A 17,140-nucleotide genomic window follows, 5' to 3' on the forward strand; every position below is an offset into this window, starting at 1 on the left:
CCCCTCCCCCTTTCCCCCTCTCCCTCCCTCCTATCCACACACGTACTGTCCACACACACAAGTGCTCTCTCTCTCTTCTCTCTTTCATCCACACACGCATATTCTCTCTTCTCACTCATCCACACACGTACTTGTCCACACTCACACCAGCTCTCTCTCTCCTCTCTCATCCACACACATGTACTGGTCCACACACTCACACGGGCTCCAGCGCTCTCTCTCATCCACACACTCACAGGAGCAGTGCTCTCCGCAGCCTGGACAGGGCTGGGCTGGGTAGCACAGTGCTCTTGGACTTGTGGGTGGAGAGGATGCTCCACAAACGGGGGTTAATGTCCTCTCCTACCAAATCTGCCCAAACTTGTCTTTGAGCTCTGCCCTGTATCACTTCCTAAGAGCGATCCTTTTTGACCACTGACCTATACCTCCCTATCTCCCCCATCCTGACGGATCCCGTCTTTCCTAGAGCTGTGGACCCTTTGACAGCCTGCTGGGTTCTCTGGGCATCTAATTCCTCCCTGTCCAGGGAGCCTCCAGCAGCTGCTTCCAATAAGTACCCCTCAGAGATCCTGAGGTCTTGCTAACTAGCCACAGCTGAAAACAGTTTGCAGACCGAGCGCTCTGGTGCTGGTCTGCCTGTGCGGGTGGGGTTGGGCATGAGATGAGCTATTGTGCAAAGACTGAAGGTTTCAACAGGAGCCCGTTGTCTGGGATTTTGTGCATATATTGTTTTTCTCACTAAAAAGGAGTTTAAAATGAGTTTAATGCTATTGTATTAGTTTTCATTGACATGTCAAGAAAATTAAAAGAGCAACCGTAGTACTTATTTTGGACAGTTCCTGAGGCAGAGACATCGGGGGCCAGGGCTGGTCAACTCAACTCATAGGAGGCCAGGGAAGATGGAAGCAAAATCCAAGCTAGAAAAGAGGTTGTAATGACAAGTTTGCCACCCCACCAGGAAAGCTGCGGCTGCTTTGTACCAGAGGAGACTGAACCCAGACAGCAGAGTGCCCCAGCTGAGCTGGCAGCCAGGACTGGGACCCGGCACTGTCTGCAGGTGTGGGCGGCTCCCCACCCGCAGGGATCCGTACGGGGCTTTGGTGCCACCTAGGGACCAGGGTGGAAACTGCAGGAGGAGCCTAGCGCCGTTCCAGAGCCGTTGGGGAGCCGGCTGCTCTTGAAGGCAGCGAGATGAGGCTGGGGATCCTGGGCAGGCTTGGTCATTGCATGTGCTGGCCAAATCCCAGGTGGTTCCTTTCTTCAGACGAACATAGTATCTGTCTCCTGCCCTTCAGCGTCGGTAGGCTCTGTGTAGACAAATGGTTGCACAAGAATAAGGTAGTTTTGAGGAGTGGTCCAGGCAGACAGAGAAGCAAATAATCAAAAGTTACTCTGACTTCAGTGCCAGCTAAGGCTCTGGTCTCCACCCCATCTGTCCTTGTGCTGATTCAGTGTGGCTTTTTAACACGATTCTCAGTCTCATGAGCCCCTTCCTAGGCTGCACATTCTCCTGTCCAATATGCGTCCTTGTGGTGTCTGACCCCCACCCCCACCTCAGCACTGCCACCCTCTGTATACGCTGGGTGTGTGACAGTCCATGGAACTGGGTGAGATACCAGCTCAGACCCTCTACTGTTTGTGGGTTTGGCAAGTCCCTTAACCACAGCGACCCAGGCCTTGGGGAATGATGATAAATGTCTGGTCCAGCTGTGGGGTGTGAGGGGCTCTCCTCCCACTGTGTCCTCCCCACCCGGTACAGTCCATCCTTCCTTCAGCTGGGATCACCCAGACCATCTCCTCACCTCTTACTCCCTGGCTTAGGGTACTCGAAAGACAACCCTCTGCCCAGCTGTGCCCTTTCCTCCTTCCCCACAGTCTTCCTGGCCCAGTACACACACTGATTCTCTCAGATCCAAGTGTATTCTCTTCCTCCTACCCAGAGGTCACCCTGCAGGAACTTAACTCTGACTTCCCATAGTCCCCTCTGCAGACCTGGTCCCTCTCCTCGCTGCAGCATTCTATTGAGTGTTGCTTTGAGTCCCACGGCCCCCTTGCCCTGCTTTCCTAACCTCTTGCCTCCCTCCCTCACCAAGGTTCTGCCTCCCTGCTCGCCTCCAGCTCAGGGTGGGTAGACAGACTACTCCCAGGACCCAGTAGTCCTGCCTCCATCATGGCTCCTCCCTAGCCTCAGCAGCACTGTAGCTAGGTGCCAGGGCTGCCTCATCCCTGTCCTTAGGGGCATGGAGAGTGCAGGACAGGCCTGTACAGAACAGGAGGGACAGGCAAGAATGTTTCCTATACAGAATCTAAGGTTCTGATAACATGGGCTGCAGGTGGACAGGCTTGTTGGGACCAGTTCACACAGTCCAGAAACCCAAAGAAGACCCATAAGGGTGTGGGTTGGTGTACAGAAAAAGCTATGGAGATGCCAAAAAGGGTGCTGAGACCCTGGCAGAAGGGTAGAGAGCCAGGCAGTACTTTCTCTTTGCTCCATTAGTTCTAGCTTAGAGCACTGGGGCTCAGAGCTGCTAGGAACAGCTGCCTTCCACAGCACAAGGAACTCATTAAATATACACACACGCACACACGCATGCACACACATACACTCATATACCACCATCACCAAGAAGACCAGCTACCTGAAGTCCCAAAGCCCAGCAATGAGCCACTGAGGATCTGGCGAGAACAAAGCCCTGTGAATGCCAACCGCTCCCTTTGGAAGCTCTTGGTGCCGTTTGTCTGTCCTGCCCATGCTCTGTTTACACAGTGACAGAAGGCGGGTGCCCTCCCTTCCTTGTACACTTCTCCAGCCCAGAAGAAGACCACCAGTACTTCTTGGAGTGTCTTCTTGCTTCCTCTCAGGAGCCAACCTCCTATCTTTGGACCTACTGAGAGGTGGTAGCTGTGTTCATGTGCAACCATGAACAAGCAGGTGTCTTAGTTTACCTTCAATGGCTGTGATAAAAACACTGACCAGGGGCTGGAGAAATGGCTCAGCAGTCAAGAGCACTAGCCGTTCTTACAGAAGACCCAGGTTTGAATTCCAGCGCCCACTTGGCAGCTAACAACCTTCTGTAACTCCAGTTCCAGGGGATCCAACGCCCTCTTCTGTCCTCTGAGAGCACTGCATGACACGGGGACTTACATATATGAAGGCAATACACTCATATACATCAAATAAAAATAAATAAAACAAAAAACACTAACCAAAACCAACTTGGGGAGGAAAGGGTTTATTTGGCTTATATGCACAGTCCATCATCAAGGGAACCTCAGGGCAGGAACCTGGAGCACAGACCATGGAGGAATGCTGCTCACTGGCTTGCTCCCCTGGCCTGTGCTCAGCCTGCTTCTTATACAATGCAAGACCACCTGCCCTGGGGTGGCACTGCCCATAGTGGGCTTGGCCCTCTCACATCCCTCAACAATCAAGAAAATGTCCCACAGACATGGCCACAGGACAATCCAATGGAAGCAATTCCTCAACTAAGGTCCCCTCTACCCAGGGGTGTCAAGTTGACAACTAAAGCTATCTAGCATAGCAGAATTTTCTTCCTGGGGCCCCTGGACCTGCCGCCACTGAGTTCACCACAGCAACCCCTGGGGCAGGTCCAGCTGATTCAGATGAAGCCAGATGAAGGGATTCGAGGGAAGAATCTCTTAGTGTTGGTGGGGTGACCAACATGGAAAAAGAACAGGAGGATCTGGCATAGCTCTTAAAATGGAAGGAAATACCTGGAAGATGGACTTTGTCTTGGTCATGTTTCCTGGTCCCTTCTTGGTCATTCCTCATGAGCATTTGCTAAACACGCCCCCCCTCCACCCCCGAAAACACTACATCACCCAGCTTACTACCTCCTCCCTGTGCCGCACCCTGCTTTCCTTTCTCTTGAATGCCCATTATTCCGATTCCTCTCAGAGCCTCATATGGAAGTGGTCCTACCTTAGCAGCCCATGAGGCTGCACCCAGCCCTCATGGGAGCACTCACAGGAGCACTCATGGGGCCAAGGCTAAGTATGAAAGCCAGACCTCCACAACACTAACTGCCTGCCAGCCACCTTATTGATGTACACCTGCAACTAACTCACCAGGCCTCCATCTGAACGCACAAGAACAACCCTGAAATCCTGAATGCTTGTCAGATTAGTGTTAATGTGAGTGGCACTTGCTGTTCATGTTTCATGTCTACTCAGACTTTGTAGGCGTTTCTAAAAGAGGGGGAAAGGTGGAGCAGCTAATGTCAAATGATAACCAACCCAGCTTGGGGGTCGTTTATGCACTAGAAGGATTAGGAGTGGATGTAACTCACCCAGACTTACCAGATTTTGAGACAGCATTTCCTATGTAGTCCAGGCTGACCTTGAATTTGAACCCCCCTAGTGCTGGGATTAGATATGCATCATCTAGCTTTGAACCAGATTCCGTGGTGTGTGTGTGTGTGTGTGTGTGTGTGTGTGTGTGTGTGTGTGTGATTGTGTAGGCCCGAGTTTTATATCACATGTCTTTCTCAACTGCTTTCTGCATTTTTTTGAGACAGGATCTTTCTCTGAGGCCAGAGCTCACCAACTCAACTAGGCTGGCCAGTGGGCTCCAAGGAGCCTGTCTCTGCCTCCCTAGCACTGGGGTTACAGGTATATATGGCTGCACATAGCTTTTTAAAAAAATATTTTATTATTTTTATTTTATGTGTATGAGTGTATTGCTTGCATGTATGTGAGAGCACCCATGTCATGCAATGCCACGGAGGTTAGAAGAGGGCTTCGGGTTCTCCTGGAACTGGAGTTAAGGATGGTTCATAGCCTCCATGTGGGTGCTGGGAATTGAACCTGGGGTCCTCTGTAAGAGCAGTCAATACTCTTAATCACTGAGCCATCTCTCCAGCCCCCATGTGGCTTTTTTAAAAATATGGGTTCTGGGGATGGAACTCTGGATCCTGGTCCTTTTTTGGCAAGTGTTTTACTTTACTGACTGAGCCATCTCCCCAGCCCCTGAACCAGGGTTTTTGATTTTTAAAACCATCTTACAGGATTCCTCTCCCTGACTCTAAAGCACACTTAGCTAGGGTCATGTTCTGGGGGCAGCTGTTTTTGCAGTTGACCTTGGCAGAGAAGCCAGAAGCACAGTCCCAGGCCCTAACCCTGTGTGTACAGCTGTGTAGAGCACTTTCATCTCTGGACGTCCCTGCACCCCACAAAACTCTGAGCTCTTTTTCTTACTCAGCTTAGCACCTGACTGTGATTGTCAGCAGCTAGCAGATGCTTAAGTACAGGATTGTCCAGAGTGACAGGGCAGGTGCCTGGGACTCTGACTTGGTGATCAAAACCAGCCCTTTTGGGTGGGAAGGGAAACCATGCCACATCAACAATGGTGTCAGCGGCCAAGGCAGTGGTGTACACCTATAAGCCCAGCCTCAGGAAGGAAGAGGCAAGAGGACCTCAGATCTGAAGAGGTCAGCCTCAGCTGCACAGAGACTCTGTGTCCCAAAACAAGAAAAAAAAAAAGGAGGGTGGGGGTGGGTGTCCCACTCAGTTAAAAACATAAGGCAGTTTGACATGGGCTGACTTGGGAAGTATCCCTAGATTTATTGATAAATGGGGGGCTGAAAGCACAGGACAGGGTTACCCTTCTCATTCAGAGCAAGAACTCTGTAAGGATATGAAAGAAATGGGACATAGAAGAGGCCTTGGTGAGAAGGGTCCCCCTTTTCTCTTTTTTTTTTTTGGTCTTTTTGAGACAGGGTCTACCTGTAGCCCCAGCTGTCCTGGAACTCACCATGTAGACCAGGCTGGCCTTGAACTCACAGATATCTGCCTACCTCTGCCTCCCAAGTGCTGGGATCAAAGGCCTGCACCACCACACCTGGCTCCACCTTTTCATACTATTAACTGTATGCAGTGATGCTTTTTTATTTATTTATATTTTTTGTGTATTTTAGGAAAAATATTTTATGTGTATGAGTGTATTACCTGCATGTATGTAAGTGCACCCATGTCATGCAATGCCCATGAAGGTCAAAAGAGGGCATTGGATCCCTTGGAACTGGAGTTACAGACGGTTGTTAGCCACATGTGGATGCTGGGAATCAAACCCAGGTCCTCTGTAAGAGCAGTCAATGTTCTTACACTGAGCTAACTCTCCAGTCCACAGTGATGCTTCTATAAAATGTATTCAGATATATCATTGCAAGTGTTTTACTTGATGAAATTAGATTTTTCCCTCTTCTTTCCTCCTTACATTGTAGACAATGTAGTCTTTGTGTGCAGTTTTCCCACATAATTTAATTAGTTATCAAGGGTAAATTATATTTTTTAAGAGCCTTGCCTTACATTAAGCCAGAGAAGGAAACCAAAACCTAATGTAGGCAGATATGTGATAACCTGAAAAATGTAGTTACTGCTAAGCAGAGAAAATGTGGCAAATGAACTTAATATTAGCTCCACTCCAGTATAAGGTAAACAAAATTGGTATTCATATGTGTATTTGGGCATAAAACTTACCATTTATTATTTTCAGCTCTCAAAACCAATATTAATTTGGTAGTTAATATACTTTTATAAACCATAAAGCCGTTCTAAATAAAACTGAATGAAATGAAAACAAAAACTTTTGGAAAAGCAATTTTTTAAAACATTTTTTTGCCCGGCGTCGTGGCGCACACCTTTAATCCCACCACTCAGGAGGCAGAGGCAGGCAGATCCCTGTGAGTTCAAGGCCAGCCTGGTCTACATGGTGAGTTCCAGGACAGCTGGGGCTACAGGGAGACCCTGTCTCAAAAAGACCCAAAAAAATAAAATAAAAATAAAACATTTTTAAAATTTTGGTGCTGAGGACTGAAGCCAGGGCTCTACATATGCACCACACCCACGGTCTCTCAAAGCAGAATTCTTCATTTACCTGCTCATGTTCACCTATATGTTTAAGTGCACCTATATGTTCAATGCCCACAGAGGCCAGAGGAGGGTGTCAGATCCCCTGGAACTGGAGTTATAGACAGTTGTTCGATGCCGTGTGGGTGCTGGGAATTGAACCTGGTTCTATGTAAGAACAGCCAGTGCTCTTAATGACTGAGCCATCTCTCCAGCCCAACAGTCTTTATTTTAAATAAACAGATAAACAAACAAATTAATGAGGAAAAGGGGAGGGGAGAAAGACATTTTAAGGGCTCAAGCCCTTCAAGGGCAAAGCAGGCACAGCCTGGAGGATCCCGTGGAGGCAAGCTCTGCTTCACGCCTCACACGTTTTTTTTTTGTTGTTGTTGTTGTTTTTTGGTTTTTGTTTTTTTTCCAAAGGTATCAATGACTTGCCACCACCAGTGCTTTTGAAAGGGAGTGTGTGTTGTTCACTTAAGGAGGAGCAAATGTTCTTTGTACCTGACAGCAAGGACCTGTGAGCCAAGAGGGGAAGATCAGTGATCTGCTCAGATCAGCTTAGAGCCATAGAACTGAGATGCAGAGCCCTGGGCTCCCAGCTCAGGAAGTCATTCCCCCTGCCTGCGGCTCTCTCCTGTCTGAGCTCTCTTGGACTGTTCTTCCTCCTCTCAGCAGAGTTCATGGTAACAAGCGTCCCTGCTTATGGGGAGTTCCCATCAGTCTCAAGCTGCTCACCTCATCCCTGAGGTCTGCAGTTGCTGTGGTCAGTAGTCAGCTACACCCTGTCCACATGCTTTCCCTCTCCATTTTCTTGCTGCACCAAATGGAAGCTTCACATATAAAGTCATCTTCCTTTTCAACAGCTTATTTTCTCACCTAAGTGACACACTTAGTTGAATAGTAGGGAATTGTCTTAACACTCAGGAAGCCTTAATGCAGCACCAGACATGTTAGAAAAGCTTAGGAGGATGGATTTTTTTTCTTTAGGAGGACAGATTTGAATAAAAGCCACCATTTTAAAAAGTTTTTAAAAATTTTTATGAGTATTTTGACTGCATGTATGTTTGTGCGCTATGTGTGTGCAGTACTCACAGAGGCCAAAGAGGGCATCAGAATTCCTAGAACTAGAGTTACAGAAAGCTGTGAGCCACTATGTGGATGTTGAGAACCAAGCCTAGGTCCTCTGCAAGAGCAGTCAGTGTTTTTTTTCAACTGCTGAGCTGTCTCTCCAGCCCCAAAGCTGCCATTTTTTGAATGTCTTCTAGACACATTATATGCATAATCTTTTCTTTTGTATCATATAGCTTAAATACTGTATTAATAAGTTTCCCTCCTTTTCAAGCAGTTTTCATATTTAATGAAAAGAACTTTTCGGCCAGGTGTGGTGGCGCATGCCTTTAATCCCAGCACTTGGGAGACAGAGGCAGGTGGATCTCTTTGAGTTCAAGGCCAACCTGGTCTACATAGTGAGTTCCAAAAAAAGAACTTTTCAATATAGGAAACATGGAAACTGAGGCTCAGTGAATTTCAGTGACCTCTCCAGACTTCCATGGGCCAGTGTGTCTGAGTGCAGAGGCCCTGGTTTTCCCACAGGCTTGGGCTGATTAGAATTAGGAAGAGTTCAAGCGGGGAGAAAGTGAAGCAGGACTTGGCATGGTTCCCTTGCCTCTTCTCCTGAGTGCTGGCCACCTTTACAGTTCCAGGTACTTAAGCATTGGATTATGGAGAGTCACAGGGGCTTTATTCCTGTTTAATTGGTCCCCACCGAGCTGGCTACAGGGAGGCAGGCTCCACATCTCTATATAAACTTTTTTTTTTTTTTTTTTTGGTCTTTTTGAGACAAGGTCTCCCTGTAGCCCCAGCTGTCCTGGAACTCACTATGTAGACCAGGCTGGCCTTGAACTCACAGAGATCCACCTGCCTCTGCCTCCCAAGTGCTGGGATTAAAGGCATGTGCCACCACATCCAGCTTATAAACTTTTAACTGATTACAGCTATAAGAATGTGGTACATGTTCAACCAGTCATCGTCCAATATTTACTTCCAGCCAGGCATTCTGGAGAATATACTGGGAGGTGGGGAGACAGTTCCTGACCTTGGGAAGCTGGCAGGGAGTATTGACTTTGGGGAAACTAGACAATACACATATAAATAAATAAATAATTTCAGAAGATCTTAAGTGCTGTGATAAAAATAGACTCCAGTAACAGGGTAGGGGGACAGGTGTGGAGGGGATGAGACAACAGGAGGAAGCTAGCTCCTTAGATAAGTGATCATGATAGCCTTGATGCTAGAGCTTATGATCTGGATATTGAGAGGCCAACAATGCAAAGACCTGAGGGAAGAGCTTTAGGAAGAGGGAACAGCAAGAAGGCAGAACTGATAGTGTATTTGAGAGATATGCTGGATCAAGGCCCATAAGAGGGTGTGTTAGTCACTTTTCTGTTGCTGTGATAGAAACACTGACCAAAGCAATTTATAGAAGGAAGAATTTATTTGAGCTTACACTTCCAGGGGATACAGTCTGTCATGGCAGGGAGGCATGGTGGCTGGAGGTGGCTGGAGCAGGAGCAGCCGAAGCTAAGCTCTCACATCATCATGCAGGCAAAGGAAGCAAGAGAGCAACTGGAGATCCGGCAAGACTTAAGAGCTCTCTAAGCCCACCCCCAGTGATGTGCTTCCTCCAGGATAGACACACCTTCTAAAACCTCCCCAAAACAGCGCCATCATCTAGGGACAAAATGTCCAAATACTTGGAGCCTATGGGGGACATTTTCATTCAAACCATCACAAAAAGGAAGTAAGTTGGGTTTGGAGAGGTGAGCAGGGCATGGGGCTGTGTGCCCCTGCCATCGGAAATGTCCAAGTAGAAGTAAAAGGACTTCTGTGGGCTTGGGGGCATTTGGGCTAGGTGAGCCATAAGGTCCCTGCTTCATGAGGTGTGGGGATGACACAGTTTTGCATTGTGGTGCTGTGGATGAGACCTAGAGTCTTGTGCAACACTACCAGTGAGCCAGGCCCCAGCACTGGGATGTCACTACAGTCCTGCTGAGACAACTCTGATACCTGCCACCATTTAGCCACTATGCCGCAGCTGGCTTATCCTGCACCATAGCTGTTCTTAAAAGCAAACAACCACCATGGAGAAGCTGTGAAGAAGGCCTGAGTCCACCCTGCCCACTTCCAGCTGTGCTATTAAACAAGAGGCCCCTAGAGAAGAGAGCAAGAGCAAGCTGAGTCTTCAGCTGCTGCCAAGATGTGAGTGAGTGAGGCTTCCCATCTTCCCACCTTCCCATCTTCCCATACCCTTGTCCCAGATAACTAACTGCAGCTGGTACGAGCTGAATATTCCTTTCCCTCCACAGAAATGTGGAAGACTTGCAGTTTGCAAAGAGAACAAAGAAAAACTCAGGCCAGTTTATTCCTACTTTTAGTACATCTGCCCCACAGACAAAGAGGAAGCAGTATCTTCATGAAAAGCAATAAAAGTTCTGAACATGTTGTCCTAAATATAGAGCTCATCTGGAATCACTTAAAAAACAACAACAACAACAAATGACTAACAGTGGCCATGGTGAACAACAAGGCTCCCCCTCCACACAGGAGGAATGCGACGCCAGTGCCTGGTGCCAACAGATGTCACAGCCACATGGGAAGGCCTGTCCTGTTATCAAGTCTTGGCTTCTGGACAAACACAGTCAGCATGACTCTATACAGCTCAAGAGGGCCCAGAGTCACCAACTTTGCCTTCCGGTGACAAGTAAGGGATGGAGAGCCATTGCCTTCCATTTCAGGGCACCCAGAAGCACAGTGCTGTTCTTTGTTTCTCCTCACTGGATCTTTTTTGTTTCAGGTTTTTGGGTTGTTGTTTTGTTTGCTTTTGTGTTTTCAAAATAGGGTCTCACTATGTAGCCTTGGCTGGCCTGGAATTTGCTATGTAGACCAGGCTGGCCTTGAACTCAAACCTACCTGCCTCTGCCTTCTGAGTGCTGGGATTAGAGGTGTGGGAGCAAAAGGTTTCACCCTGTAGCCCAGGCTAACCTTGAACTCTCAGTAAGTCCTCTTGCCTTGGCCTCCCAAGTGCTGGGAATATAGGTTTGCACCTCCATGCCCAGTTAGATCCTAGTTTTGTTTGAAAAAATGGCTTTTATTGTTTTGGTAGATTATCTTTAAAATTTTATTTTTATTTGATGTGTATGAGTGTTTTTCTTGCATGTTAAGTGCACCATGGGTGTGCAGTACCCATGGAAGCCAGAAGAGGGAGTCAGGTTTCCTGGAACTGGAGTTACTGGTGATGGTTAGAGGTGTTGGGACCCAAAACTTTGTCCTCTGCAAGAGCAACGAGTGCCCTTAACTTCTGAACCATTTCTTCAGCCCTGAGATTATCTTTTTCATAGATTGCTGGATTTGGTTTAAGACTTTTGCATCCATGTTTACAGGTGAGATTTCCATGGTTTTTGTTCTTTTGCTATCCTTATCAGAGTTATACCAGACTAACAAATAATAATTTAGGCCATAGAATTATTGTGTGCACATGTGTGCAGGTGCAATCACCTGTGTGCACGCATGCATAGATCTCGGAAGTCGACCTCAGAGGGCTTCCTCTATCACTTTTTTTTGGTCTTTTTGAGACAGGGTCTCCCTGTAGCCCCAGCTGTCCTGGAACTCACTATGTGAACCAGGCTGGCCTTGAACTCACAGAGATCCATCTGCCTCTTGCCCTCAAGATCCATGTGTCTCATGTAGCACAGACTAGCTTAGAACTCAAGGATGACCTGGAATTTTTGATCCTCTGTCTCTACCAAGTGTTGGGATTACAGGTGTCAGCTACCACAACCAGTCATTTGTGCTTTTTTTTTTCAGTCTTGCCAAAGATTTGTTAATTTACTTTCACTTTTTAAAAAGAACTTTTGACTTTTGTTGACCCAACATTTATCCTCTGCATGCATCTTCTTTTAAGCTTGATCCCTTACTTTGTGGATTTGTATAATTAATTTAACTCAGGTTAAACTACTTGTATGATCTCTTCCTGGACCCATGAGTTAATCTCTAAACATAGGGATTCACTTCTACTGAGCTTTTAACTTTAGTTTCTCACTTAAGTACACTGTGGTTGGAGTGTGGTCCACATAACAACCCTTAGACATTTGAGGTTAACTGTACTGTCTAGTATGTGGTTCATTTTTTTTTTAAGTCCTATACATAGTCTGGAGATATAGGTTGGTGGTATTACACTTGGCTAGCAAGTGCAAGGCTTTTGGTTCAATCCTCAGTACCAGAAAAAAAGTTTCACATGAGCTCAAAAAGTATGTGCACTTGTCAGAAGTAGAGCTCCAATGTCCCTCGTATCAAGCTACTGAATGCTTTTTTTATATTCTCACCTGATTTTCTAATTGTTTGAGCTCTTGAAAATTAGGAAATATGTTAAACTCTCCCACTATAACTTACTTTTCCATATATTGTCAGTTTTTGAAAATGTATTTTGAGACAATGTTATTAAGGGCATAGTAATTTAAAATCTTCACCCTTTTCTGGAAAATGGAGTAAAGCTATCAGCTAGTGACTCTCTCTTTGGTATTACCTTTTGCTTCAATGCATTCCCAGGGCTACCATGTTGCACAACTTCAGGGAGGCATTCACACTGCAGTTCATGTAAGTAAACCCCCACCCCCAAGTCAGCCAGTTTGATTACTGAGTGGCCCTGAATTTGTGGCTTACAGCTTCACCAGATTATTTTAGTTACTACACTACCTGGTATCCTGGTGTTCTTTCCTTTTCATATTTAATCTTTTTTTTTTATGATGCGTGTATTACCTGCATGTAGGTAAGTGCACTCATGTCGGGCAATGCCCGTGGAGGACAGGAAGAGGCTGTCGGATCCCCTGGAACTGGAGTTATGGACAGTTGTTAGCTGCCATGTGGGTGTTGGGATTCAACCCAGGTCTTCTGCAAGAACAGCCAGTGTTCTTAACTGCTGAGCCATCTCTCCAGCCCCCATCGTTTTTCATTTTTTATTGTGTTATACCTGCATGGATGTTAAGTGCACCCTGTATGTGCAATGCTCCCAGAGGCCAGAAGAGGGCATTAGAATCCCTGGAACTGGAGTTACAGCTCGTTGTTAGCTGCCATCTCTCCAGCCCCATCATTCTTGTTTTTGAAAGTATGAGTGGAATTACAGTTCATAGTTTCTTCTCATAGTACTTTTTTATTCACCTTGCTCTATAAGTCCAGACTGGTCTGGAATTCATTATGTATGTATCCCAGGCTGACATTGAACTCCTAGCAACTATTCTAACGTGACCTGTTGTGTGCTGGGAGCCACCACACTCAATCTCTCCTGACACTTAAAAGGTGAATTTATTTTCTGGTATATGTATGTAGTTATTGGCAAGAAGCTAACTGTCAATCTAATTGTCTTCAGTTTGAAGGTAATCCACATTTTAGGATCTGTGGTTTAATCAAGTGTCTAGAAATGGATTCATCATGCTACAACAGGATTACTGGAATACTGTCAACACTTGGCAAAAGCTTGAGCCTTTATCTGATTTGACCTTCGAAAGTGCCATGACAGACAACTCTTGCTAGGGCTGTGAAGATTCTTGGGAGCCAGAACAGTCTGGGGCACAGACATTGATGGAAATGCTAACTTGGGTTTCTGCTAATGTGTTCAATGCAGTCTGTCAGCCCATGCTCTCTAGCCCGTTCTAAGGCAAGGCTCAACAGGGAGTCCTCTCACACCATCGAAGGACACAGGATCTGGGTAGAGTGCTGAAGTGATGTTGAAGTGGCAAGGGCACAGGCTGGAAGTGTCCTGCAGAGCAGGTGAAGCAGGAAAGCCTGGGCTTTGCTCCTATTCACTCTGAAGAAACTGGGCCACTGGGTTGCTCCTATTTGCCCCTAACTAAACACTTCTCAGACATAGCAAATAAGCCGACTTGTTCTCATTTAGCAAAGTATTTTATTCAAAAGCTTCTCAGCACCATCTAGTTGTCAGAAAGAACGAACATTAGCTTTTCTTGCCCCACCCGACCCCCAATGCAGAGACAGAAGCTAAACCAGTTGGCAAGAGTGCCCGATGATTGTAACTGACCATGATAAGGTTTGGGTTTTCTTGGCTGCTTTCTCTAAGCCTATTTAACCTGACCTAAGCAGAGCTGTGCCCCACAGTTCAGAACAGGAAGGAATCATGTCAGACCCGATCAACCTTCCATTCGTGGGCTATTAGAATCACATGAAGTTACCTTGAAAAAGGTGAATTCAATGACTGCCTTGCAGGAAGGACAGAGATCTGTGAGGCAGCATGCAGTGTTAAGAGCACAATGCCTAGTTAACCCGCTCCCACTCTACTCTAGGAACAAGGAGCATGAGGTCTGTGTTCTCTCCGTGCACCTCAGTTGCTCATCTGATTCTGTCTTATTACAGCAGACAGTGAAGACGTTCTTGACAGTTAGGACAAACAGTTTTATCTGATTAAAATGCTAGGAGATCCTGAGCTGTTGGAGATGAGAGTAGACAGTATGACCCGATCTTTCCCTTTTTTTTTTCTTTTATGAATATTTTGTTTCAGCACAAAGCACACTTTCCCAAAGAGGTTCCTGGAGGAGACTAGAAATCCAAGAGTCTGACTGTGTCCTGTGGGAACAGTCACCCATGTAACTTTGGCTTCAGTCCCTGGATCTGTCCTCGGCAGCTACATCCTGTCCCATGGGAGGAGGAAAGAGCTGAGGCAGTGTCAGTCAGTCAGCCAAAGCCCCCATGGGGTCCCACGCTGGCAGAACAATGGGCTCCTGCTCTAACACGGCCAGCACGTCTTCCGGGACATGCTTCCTGTCCACCACCACCTCATAAACATACTCGGAGAACCACTCGTCAGTCATGCACAGGTAACCTGGAGAGGAGAAGAGAAACTCATGAGTCCAGAGTGCTGGGCAAAGACCAGAAAACGTACTGGTACTACAAAGAGGTCTTTTGCAAAAATACTATGTTTTCCCACCTGTAATCCCACTCAGTCCAAGTCTTACTAGAAATTCTGTGAAGCAGACAGAATACACATGGCTATAATCTTACCAATTACAAAATAGGGATTCAAGAGTAACTGGCTCTGTGCATCCTGATAGGCCAGACCACCCTTTCTAGGTAGCCAGCCACTCATGTGCAGATGACACTGGTGACTCAAGTGATCACACAGTCCTTGCTTTCCTGGAAGGAAATCTGCAGTGAGTATCAGGCAGAACTGGAGGACTGGGACAGCTTCTGGCCCACATTCCTCGGGGTGTGTTGATTCCTCCAGTTGAGAACTGAACAAAGATACCCATCCTAGCAACCTGCCTCTTTCCATTAGGAAGATTAACCTACAACTCAGGCTCCAAAGGACGACACAAGTTCCTCTTCAGGATACAAATATGTAAAATATGTACCCAAACAGAAGCACTACATGCACATCAGAGGATTCGTAGGAAATAGCATCACTGCCCACCATGCTGTCCCTGGCACCTGCTATATGCTTGACACTTAGCCACTTTTCTTTCAATATTTATGTAAACCTGAACCTGCTCTATTAATTCCTACGTAGGGCACAAGAAAGGGAGATGATATAGATGTTTCTCCCTCTAAAGCCAGGCGGGGTGACACACACCTATAATAGTAACATTTAGGAGTTAGAGACAGGAGGATCAAGAGTTCAAGGCCATCTTCCTCTATGTAGGGAGTTCGAGGTCAGCCTGAGCTACATGAAACCCTGTCTCAAAAACAACAAAGCAAAACAAACCACACACACAAACAAAACAAAAATCCTGAGTGGGTTCTCTAGTTAAGCCAAACTTCTTTGGACTCAAGACCTCTTTATACTCTTAATTATTAAAGACTCCAAGGTTGCTTATGTGAGTTATATCTACTGCTATTTATCATACTAAAAATTAAAAAATTTTAAATTAAAATGACAGTTCTATGGGCTGGGGAGATGGCTCAGTAGGTAAAGTTCTTGCTGGGAAGGACCCAAGGTCAGATCCCAAATACTCATGTAAAAAGTTGGGTGTTGGGCTGGAGAGATGGCAGAGGACCTGGGTTCATATCCCAGCATCTACATGGCAGCTAACAACCATCCATAACTCAAGTTCCTGAGGATCCAATGCCCTCTTCTGACCTCTGCAGGCACTGCATGACACAGGTACACTTACATGCAGGCAATAAATTCACACATATAAAATAAAAATAATAAAAAATTTTTAAAGATTGTATTTTTAAATAAAATACTGAGGGTGAAAAAGACACGTGGCTCCTAGGGGCTTGTTGACCAGCAGTCTAGCTTAAATAGTGAGCTCCATGTTCAGTGAAAGACCCTGCCTCAAAAAAAAAGGTGGAAAGTGATAGAGGAAGACACTGACATTGACCTCTGGCCTGCACAAAGAGCACCACTCCCAACATATACATACTTACACATATAACACATGTACACACACACGCACGCACGCACAGAATTTTCAACAGTTTTCAAGTGATGGTGTCTTCCTTTCTTCTGGCTTCCTAGAGACAGCTGAGTTCTTGTTATCTGTACCCATGCTCAACCTGTTGTTTTGCTGAAGATAAAGATAATCTGGCCTCACATAGGTATGCTGTTGGTGAAAGAGAAAACCTGCACCAACTCCAAAGGGATCTGAGGGACTCTAAGAGTTCTCGCTTACACTTTGGGAATTGCTGCTCTTAAGGCAAGTCCAATTTAAATAATTAAAAGGCAACATAGTGGTAAGTTTGTAAGCCACATATTTGATAGAAGTCATTATTTAACTGGAAGACACACTGGTTTCATGAGGCCATTCTGCTTTCTACCTCTGACAGAAGCCAAAGATAGAGATCATTCTGATGGCAAAACATGTCTGCCCACAACAGAAAATGCTCTGAGGAAGTGCTCAGTGGTGAGGATGGGACCTTGGTTTCCACTCTCTGGTATCACACACCCACAGGCACACACAGAGTTCTCAAAGCTCCTGAACAAGTCTTGTCAGGGAATGCATTCTTGTTAGTGGGTAAGCAGCCTCCTGATCCAGTGCTTCTCTCAACAACTGGAAAAGGGACAGCACAGAGCAATACACCCCAAGCCTCTGGCTTTACTTGTGCCAGTAGCTTAGGATACCTATACCAGTACCACTCAGTACCATTCCTGTTACACCTTAAGTATGTGCTTCCTAAGAAACTCAGCCTCTGCCTTGTCAAAAGGAGATGTGATGGTTCATGCCTGTAGTCCTAGCACAAAGGAGGCTAAGGTAGAAGAATC

The 17,140-nt window shown here is 46.3% G+C and overlaps 1 protein-coding gene across 1 annotated transcript in view; it reads right to left on the minus strand.

Annotated features, from left to right (window-relative positions):
• Window positions 1–13,808: 13,808 nt before the first annotated feature.
• Blmh (bleomycin hydrolase) overlaps window positions 13,809–17,140 on the minus strand; it is a 47,699-nt gene continuing 44,367 nt past the window's right edge. Inside the window, exon 12 of the mRNA XM_008828735.2 lies at window positions 13,809–14,758. Coding sequence (XP_008826957.1) covers window positions 14,607–14,758 — 152 coding nt within the window. The 3' untranslated portion in view covers window positions 13,809–14,606. The remainder of the gene's footprint in view (window positions 14,759–17,140) is intronic.

This window comes from Nannospalax galili, unplaced genomic scaffold (assembly GCF_000622305.1).
Source record: "Nannospalax galili isolate Female #2095 unplaced genomic scaffold, S.galili_v1.0 scaffold212, whole genome shotgun sequence".
Classification (NCBI taxonomy): domain Eukaryota; kingdom Metazoa; phylum Chordata; class Mammalia; order Rodentia; family Spalacidae; genus Nannospalax; species Nannospalax galili.